Here is an 8,692-nt window from a genome sequence, read left to right as displayed (position 1 = left end):
AAAGACGGCGGACTGCGTCCGCTGCACCGCCAGCGCACTCTCCGACGGCTCCGGGGCTCCGGCGTCCTTGGCCACTCCCTTGCCCTTGGTGGATTTTGGCGCCATGGCGGCTGGGGGAGGAGAGCAGGACAGAGGCGGCGGAAGCGCAACGGCGGCAAGCAAGAACGAAGCTTGAAGAAGAAGAGGAAGGCAAGCGGAGTTTTCCGAGATTGGGGTTGCGCGAAGGGTAAAAGGAACAGTGCGCCCACGGTAATCCCTTTTTATGGGAAAGCCGCGGGGCGCGCTGCCCATTTACTGCGATGTGACGCATGCGTGCAGAAACCACCCCACGCATGCCGCCCACGTCACGCACACCCCTCCACGCCGCGCCGCGCGCTAAAAGTCTTACCGCGGTAAAAACCGCCCCGCCTGCCCGCGCAACGTTTTGGGCCTGACCCAACAACGTGTCACGCTTATGTGTGGCCCAGGCCCGGGGCTCCTGTCGGTGTACAAAAAGAGGGGTGCGTTTTTGTACCCTATACCTGTGCACGGGCATTCGGAGTCGCGCCTACGGTCACGCTAAGCAGAACAGGGGAGGTGAGCCAAGGTAAGACCGAAGCCCAAGACAATTAAAGCAACGCCAAGGCCAAGACCACAAAGAGTAGAGGGACGAAGCAGGTTCCCCCGGCAAGACCCTTGCCGGGACAGCTCGCCCCAAACCAACAGAGTGAGCCACCCTTGAGCCCACGGCCCCCAACGCCGTCATCAACATGGGGCCAGGGCTCGGGAAGGCACCTCTGTGGTGGCATGCAGATCTTTGTGAAGACATATTCAAGATCAGATGAGGATCAGAAGACGACGACCCTCGGCAAGATCCTTGCCGAGGAAGGCCACCAGACCCCCGGCAAGGCCCTTGCCGGGGACGACAGCGCGCCACGGCAAGAGCCTTGCCGGGCCACACGGCGCCACCCGGCAAGGCCCTCACCAAGGACGCCAGCAGGGCCACCGCCAGGCCGGTCGACGACCAAGTTTCCAGCGTCGTTCACATGCGGCTGCCAGCCCAACCAGCTGGGCAGGCACCCGCGTGGCAACATGCAGCTCCCAGGACAACTCATCGAGCGCCTGCGTGGCGGCATGCAGATCTTCGTGAAGGCTCCGCCACCGCGCCACCTCAGCTGCCTAACTGCCCACATGGCACCACGCACCTCACTGGCCAGGGCGCGTGTCAAGGCGAGGAGGAGCGGCGACGGACGGGACGAGCCTCGCCCCTGGCCCCAATAAAGCAAGGGGACACCTAAGCTACGCATTAAATGCGTCTTGTCCTGTAATACGAGCGATAAGTTCAGAGCACTGTACGCCTTTCCACCTCCTGTGTGTCACTGTGGCAGCCCCTTTCAACTATAAAAGGAGGCACATGGCATACTGGAGAAGGATTCGGCTCTTTCGAACCACGCACTGACCACAGCTAGTTCGAGAGCACAAGAACTCTCAGAAATACACCCACCAAAGTAGGACTAGAATTTTACGCATCCTCGCTGTAAACGATCCTTGTGCTGTCTACTAGCCCTGCTCTCCTCGCAACCCTGCGCCCCGGCAACTGTAGTAGGGATTCTTGTGATCCCATAGGTGTCGTTCCACACCGACAGCCTCAAATTTGTAATTGGAACCAGCATTTAACTTTTTGTAGGGGGTTTTCTGCAAGATATCCCAAAGCACCAACGGATCTCCAATAATTATCCACACCAACACATTTATTTTGTCCATTTTTTTCCTGTGACACTGTTTGAATCGGCGGGGAGCAGAGGAGCAAGACACGGGGGCGACTAGCTCGAAGGCGATGGCGACCGAGCTTGCCGCCGACGAGCCCCCCGCAGTGCACCTCCGCGCGACGGAGGAGGCACTCGCCACGGACACGGCGGAAGAGAGCTGCGCGGCCGGCGAGGCGCGCGGCCTGAACACCGACGACGACCTCCGCGCCGCCTACAAGCCACCGTCGTTCGGCTCTGCCCGCGAGGTCTGCGCGGCCGCCCGGATCTGCGGGATCCCCACCGTCCCGGAGTTGTCCGCAGCCGAGGCGCGGCAAAAGCCAGTGAGCAGCACCCCTCTCCTTCCCTCCCTGAACCCTGCTTGTTTTTGTTCGTTCACATTGTCGAAATCTTACTCAAAATTGCGGCCGTCCAACTCGAATTAGTCCTGGCAGTGTGTGTCCTGTTTGTGTTCTAAGCCGGTGGACTAGTTGTGTGGGTAGTACATAGACGAGTGGAATGACAGGAGGCGACTAGCTATGTTTTGAATTTGCACATGAATTGTTTTCAGTTTAAGATGTGCAGTCTGTATCCACATAGGTCCAGCCTCCAGGCATAAACTCGAGAAGCCATCAACTACACTAGCTGAACTGGACTGATGCTTTTTTTGCCTGATGTGATTCTGGAGTTTATGCAATTTGAGCAGGTGTTTAGTCTGACCTATTGAACTGGCAAAAGCCAGTGAGCAGCACACCTCCCTCCCCCTCTCTGAACCCTGCTTCATTTTGTTGGTTCACATCGTGGGAATCACTCAAAATTGTGTCCGTCGAACTCGAATTCGTCCTGGCGGTGTGCATCCTGTTGTTTTGTAAGCCGGTGGAATAGTTGTGGGGTAGCACACAGGCGAGTGGGAGGTCTGTGTATGTATGTATGTACCCATGTATGTAATGTACGTATGATGTGCTCTCCTGTGTCCTTAAAGGCTCCAGCACTAGAATTCAATATGAACTGTAGGAAAAATCAATGCTCAACTCCAGGTTTAGTATTTGCATTACTGGAGTGGAAGAGATGCATATAATACTGAAAGCACTAGAATGCAATTCTGCACTAGAATGGAATACTGTTTTACTTACATGGAGTGGAAGAGATGGCTGGTTTTGATGTTATTTTATTGACTGAATACAGATTTGTTCTGTTATTTTTTTAGACTTCAGACATGAAGTAGTGGCACGCCTCCTCTGACATAGTTTGTTATACTTCTTATTAGTATTATTCAGTATTTCTATTTTTCCCAAGTGGAAGGTGTCAAGTTATATGCTTATGGCTTTGCAATTATTTTGGCTTTTTAGCAATTTCAGAGTAAAGAGCCCTCTGAGCCAACAGGGGGGTTGTTTGCAACACCTAACAAACGAATGGCAGTACGCATATATGTTGATTTTTGGGTTTGTTGTTTTCTTTGAAGTGAGCAACAAACAAATCATATAGTGTGTTTTCAAAGCTAGCTTTCTAAAGTGATTACTTTAGCCTAGCTTGTGGTTGTTGTTTCTTATCCAAACATTTTTGTGCTAGGGGGTGGGGGTGGGGATGGGAGGGGTGTTTAGTCGACGAATAATGATGTTATGCAGGTTGTTGAGTATTTAAATTTTCAGAGCTGACTCTGCAATTTAAGTCACTGTAAATTGATTTTGTAAGTTTTTCAGAGTTGACTCTGTAAATCAAGCCAGCAAACTATTATCTGCCCGTCAAACAAATCCCAGTCCTTTTTTGTGTCTAACATCATTGTTCTTGCCCGATAAACTAATATTTTCAGAGCATACATCATGTGTTTTTCAGTTTTTCTAATTTGTTCAGAGAGCATGCATTTTATATTCAGAGAGTGTGACTCACCAGTTAGTATTCAGAGAGGATCATGTTTTTTTATTTTTTATTTCCTCAAGCTATTTATGTCTAATGCTTTTGCCTGCCCAACTATAAGTGCACCATCAGTGCAGCATATATTACCAGTAGACTTTATATGCGTTCCACCCACTCTGTTTTGTCTGCGCGCAAGTGAATAACATTGATGTCAAAATGTATACCTGAATAGAGACCAGTAACTCTACAGAATCATTTTCAGCCAGCTGACAAACGAGGAGGATCAGTCAATGTTCAGATAGATTGAAACATGATTTTCAGTAATTTTCAGTAATCTGTTTTTTTATCAGAGAGTTGACCATCAGTCAATGTTCAGAGTTTTTCAACTCATGAGTAAATGCTTAGAGAGGATGACTTGATCTTTTTTTTCCTTTCCTAGTAGTAGTCTCAGCTTTGTAAATAGTCAATGTTCTGGTCTAATTAGTACTGTAGTTTTTCTCAATGTACACCATAACTTTTTTTTAACTCAGTTTTTTTTGTGTTTTTTTAAAACAGGAGCTTTTAAACAAAGATACAATTCCTGAGCCTTTGGAGTCAAACAACAACAGTCAAAATGATGGTTCAGGGGATGATAGCATGGATGAACAAGAGGAGCAAAGTATAGTTGATATGACAGAATCAGATGCATCAGACGGCATGCTGATCGATGGCCTGAGAACATTTGTAATGTGTTTTGAACTAGAAGAAGCTACTGTTTTTTGTTTTCTTGTGTTGTTTTTCATAAGTTCAATTCTCTGACAGAAACTTTCCTTTATTTCTACAGTTACAGAAAAGACAAGAGAGGAAGCAGGAGAGGAGTGCTTTGAAAGAGAAAAGGAAGAAGGTAACTTTGTGCTTTTCATAGTTTTTTCATTGTTAACATTTCTGAGCCAAAACCACAAATCTTATTCTAGAGAATAATGCTCCTCAGCCATTTTAATGCTTTGCTATTTGTTTCATTTTCAGAGGACAAGGCCAGAGAAAGGATAAGCCAAAGGGCACATGAACAAAGGAAGAGCAACTGCATACAGCAGGTTTAGCATTGGATATTTCGCGAAGATTGTTGATGTTGTGTGCAAAAGCAATCATAGGATGGAGGTTGTGAAGAACGGCGGTTTTGGATACTTGCTCGAGCTAGAAGATTGTTATGTTCCAAGGCCTTTTGCTCAATGGGTCGCGGACAACATATCCACAAAAGAGGAAGCAATTGTACTTGGTGGCAAATCAATCCCTCTCAACCCTGAAGCCGTATCATTAGTTCTTGGTATACCAACAGGAAGAACAAAGATCACAGTGCTCGACGAGGAGTCCGGGAAAGCGGAGTTTCTATCACTGTTTGGGCTAACAGATCTTCCATCAATAAGTTTCTTCGGAAATAAGCTTATGAAGGAAGAGCTGCCTGATGACGTTTATCTTCGCTGCTTCTTGACTGTCACACTAGCAACCTTCATGTGTCCCACACCCAACACAAAGCCAAGCACCAAATATTTGGGAGCACTTGTTGATGTGTCAAAGTATAAAGATCTTGATTGGTGCTCTTTTGTCCATACATGGAATATCTCTTGTGTCAAGAAATATCAAACAGACAAGCTGAAGGAGAAACGGATAACAACACTTTGGGAGGCTGCATATATCAGCTAGCAGTATGCTCCTTCTTTTTGTTTATATGTAACTTTTTTTGTTAACTTATTTTTTATTTGTTTAGGAGCACTGTGTTCTCATCAAACATACTGAAGGTTTTTCATTTGTATTTTGTTGTTTATTTGCAGGTTCGGTGTCTAGATTTCAACAATTTTGGATCAATAACAATCCCTCCAGCACTGCCTAGGATTTGCTTCTGGAAAGGACAAACCATTAAACATTTCAGTGATATGCTCCTCGGGAAAGATGGACTCTATGGAGCTCTCCAAGTAAATATCATACTCTGTTTTTAATTTCCCTCTTTTCTTTTAATGTGTACCTTTTGTTTGTTCACATCTACTCCTATTATGTTTGTTTGTTTACTCTTTTACTTTTTTTGGCAGATCAAAGATGAGGCAGAAACTTGCTATGCACAAACTGATGGTGCATGCGCAAGCACCTCCAAGAACTCAAACATCAGAAAAGCTATACATAGGGTCTTAGGCAACTCTTTTTCAGAGAAGGTAAAATGTATCAGACTTGATGCAGACAACAACTTCAACACCTAATTTTAGCTATCTTGGTTTCCCCTTTTTTTTTTTATATATTTTTTGACTTACTTGTGGAATCTTTTCTGCTTGTCAGATCAAAGAAGATATATTCCTCAATTTTCAGGAGCGCGTAAAAGATCAAAACCTGTCCACATGTCTGATAGCAAAACAAGTGTTGCTAGACACTTTGAACATTGTTTCTTCTTCTTTCAATGGCTCTCAACATACAGAGAAGTTAGAGTCCTCCGACAATTTGTACATGCCAACTGACGAAGATACTGGGTCTGGAAGTACTATTAGAGTTGATTCCAATGGGATTGAGATAAACAGTGGTGTGTTTTTGAATCATTTTTTTCATTCTTTTTCTTCTAATTCTTTGTTTGTTTTTTAATTTATATGACAACCCCCCCTATATTGTTGACAGATGGAAGAGGCAGGAAGAAGAGAATGAAGACTAGTACACAGCAGTCAGAAACTTCAACAACTAAGGACAATCTATTGGAAGTTAAAATAAAGGTATTTTTCTCCTTTTTGTAATTAATTCTTTTTTCAAAACCCATGTTTTTTGCGTGTGCAATATTCAGCACATTTTTTCTGCGATATTCTGAATTTTTCTCTCAATAATTTTCATAGGGAAGCAGACTTGAAGCAGCTGTGGAAGAAGGGGAAGCTGAAATGCAATCACTACCGGGCAATGGTCACACGAAAGAGCTCGAAAAAGAAGCTGTAATGGTTATTGTTTTTTTAAAACCCCTTATAGTCACATCTTCTTTTAAAAGAAATTTTCCCTTACCATGCATCTTTTTCCTACCAACTAACCTGCGAGGGAGTGAATTGTGGAATTGTTAAAGAATGTAGATATATATGAACACCAAATGTTAAAGCATTCTATTGCACCAAGAATTCTACAAATATCTCTGACAACCATGCTTTTTTGGACATGTTTGTGGGTTAGGAACAAACCATGCAGAATAGCAACATCGCAACACAGCAACCAGAGATGAATATGCTTGATGCAGATACCAATATTCCCAAGTGCAATGCTAGTGATTGTTCGACTCAAAAAGAAGCACCAGAAAAGAGCACTAGCCTGAACTACATGTTGTTATCAGCTAGATTGGCAAGAGCACTCGAAACGACAGAACAAGATATGAGCTCAAAGGATGAAGCCAGCACGCATGTACCACCAACTTTCTCAGGTTTCCAACATAACGCTGTTAACAGTAATCAATCTGAGGTACACCCTCCAAGGAATTTCTTTGAGCTTCACTTAGCGCCATCATTTTTTTGATAGTTTGTTTGATTTGTGTTTTTTTGTTTTACATGTAACTCAACCTTTTTCTTCTTTTTAAAACTCAACATTGCACCGAAAGCAAGACAATGTATCAAGCAAACGAAGCAGCAGCAATTGAGTGTGTGGAATTAAATACCACTGCCTCCCCACAAGACAACAATAACCAAGGTTTTTTCCAACAAAAAACTTTCAGACCCATGTCTTCAAACGAGCTAACTCCTAGAAACACTTTCTTTTACTGAAGATTTGCAGTTTCTTTTTAATTTTTATTGTTCATGCCTATTTTTCTTTTTGTGCCAGATCATTTTCGTTTCAATGAAGTCAGAGAGCAGGGGAAACATGCAGGACTTGATATTGATATCAACATACCACTATCAAATAGTACTTCCAACAACTCTTCTCTTTTTCATTCAATACACATAGCAATCATTTTTCTTCATGTTACCGGTAACAACCGATTTTTGTCAGTTGTTTTAACTTTTTCCTTTTTTTTTCTTTTTTCATATGTGAAGGCGGTATAGATGACAAGCAGAAACATGTGGAAGATTTCCAACACACTCTGCATCCATTGGACATTGCAAGACAAAAGTATTTCTTTTTCTTTTTGACTTCACCTTTTTGGCTACAAAATTCACCCACTCAATTTTTTATTCATTTCAGGAAGCTAAGAAAAAATATAAATGGAATACAAGTAAGGACATAATCAAAGGATTTAGCTCACAGGTGCTATCTCTTTTTATCAAATGTACTAGTGTCTGAAAAACCCTCTTACCATCTGCACAAGCCCATCTCTAAGTGTTTTCTTTTTGTTTCTCTTTTTATTCCCTGTCTTTTCTAGCATGAGCAAACAACGCTGGGTGATTCATCCATACATTGTGTGCAGAAAGAGCATGCGACAACAGAAATGTGCAAGTACAGAAACTTTCTTCCCGGGTTCGAAGAAATAGACGGCATTATTGACTTGGTATGTTTTTTCCTGACTTTTCTTCCCTTTCTTTTTCTCGTTGCTACCTTTCGTTTATAAGCAAATTCCTTTTAGATACCAACAGCACACTCACCCTTTTTTTGTGATTGATTTTAAAATGCCACACTTTTTTTTCAGACATCTCCTGCCGCACACACACCAAAGACACGGGACAATACAAAAACGTGTTATTACCCAATGAGAACACGGAACTATGAGAATGATGTAAGCTCATCACAAAAGAACAAGAAGGTATAAATCCAATTGCCTTCAACCTTTTTCCTTTTTTTACATTACTATATTTGCTTCTGTGATGTTTAATTTTTGGGGCATTTAAATGTTTTTTTGTGTTTGTGGTGCTCTATAGTTTTTTTGTTACTTTTTTGGTTAGTTACTGAACACATCCCTTTCAACATTTTGTCCCAATTTGCAGAGTTACTTGACAACACCATTTATTGGCAAGAGGCTTTTTACAGACGAGGTCATCGAAGAAGATGACCAAGATGGGACCAAAGATCAACCAATCCCTGTCATCGATGAGTTGCAAGTAAATCTGTGTTTCCCTCTTTTTGTGTACCAATAACTTTCTTTTATCTTTTATTAATACAACACAAGCTAATCATTATTTTTTATGTTCTGCTGTTTT

General features: G+C 43.2%; 2 protein-coding genes across 11 annotated transcripts; both read left to right on the top strand.

Annotated features, from left to right (window-relative positions):
• Positions 1-1,733: 1,733 nt before the first annotated feature.
• Positions 1,734-4,875, top strand: LOC123165715 (uncharacterized). Its single transcript, XM_044583417.1, has 4 exons — positions 1,734-2,068; positions 4,134-4,301; positions 4,402-4,461; positions 4,584-4,875. The coding sequence occupies exons 1-4, from the start codon at positions 1,817-1,819 to the stop codon at positions 4,605-4,607; spliced, it is 504 nt and encodes a 167-aa protein (XP_044439352.1). The 5' UTR covers positions 1,734-1,816; the 3' UTR covers positions 4,608-4,875.
• A 94-nt stretch (positions 4,876-4,969) lies between these two features.
• LOC123165713 (uncharacterized) lies at positions 4,970-8,666 on the top strand. Of its 10 annotated transcripts, XR_006483091.1 has the most exons (14): positions 4,970-5,260; positions 5,387-5,527; positions 5,642-5,761; positions 5,883-6,120; positions 6,213-6,304; positions 6,422-6,520; positions 6,744-7,025; positions 7,151-7,250; positions 7,383-7,463; positions 7,595-7,670; positions 7,743-7,805; positions 7,966-8,046; positions 8,185-8,298; positions 8,480-8,559. XR_006483091.1 is itself a non-coding variant. In XM_044583413.1 (12 exons), exons 1-11 carry the CDS (start codon positions 5,168-5,170, stop codon positions 7,783-7,785), a joined length of 1,365 nt encoding a protein of 454 aa, XP_044439348.1. In that variant the 5' UTR covers positions 4,970-5,167; the 3' UTR covers positions 7,786-7,805; positions 7,921-7,976. The 10 variants fall into 10 exon arrangements, 6 of the variants coding, with proteins under 6 accessions (XP_044439348.1, XP_044439345.1, XP_044439346.1 ...); XR_006483090.1 differs by having other exon boundaries at positions 7,595-7,805; positions 8,480-8,560; XM_044583413.1 differs by lacking the exons at positions 8,185-8,298; positions 8,480-8,559 and having other exon boundaries at positions 7,921-7,976.
• Positions 8,667-8,692: the final 26 nt, after the last annotated feature.

Source organism: Triticum aestivum, chromosome 7D (assembly GCF_018294505.1).
Source record: "Triticum aestivum cultivar Chinese Spring chromosome 7D, IWGSC CS RefSeq v2.1, whole genome shotgun sequence".
Taxonomy (NCBI): Eukaryota; Viridiplantae; Streptophyta; class Magnoliopsida; order Poales; family Poaceae; genus Triticum; species Triticum aestivum.
Note: the sequence above shows the minus strand (reverse complement) of the source record. Positions and strands in the feature narration are given on the sequence as shown.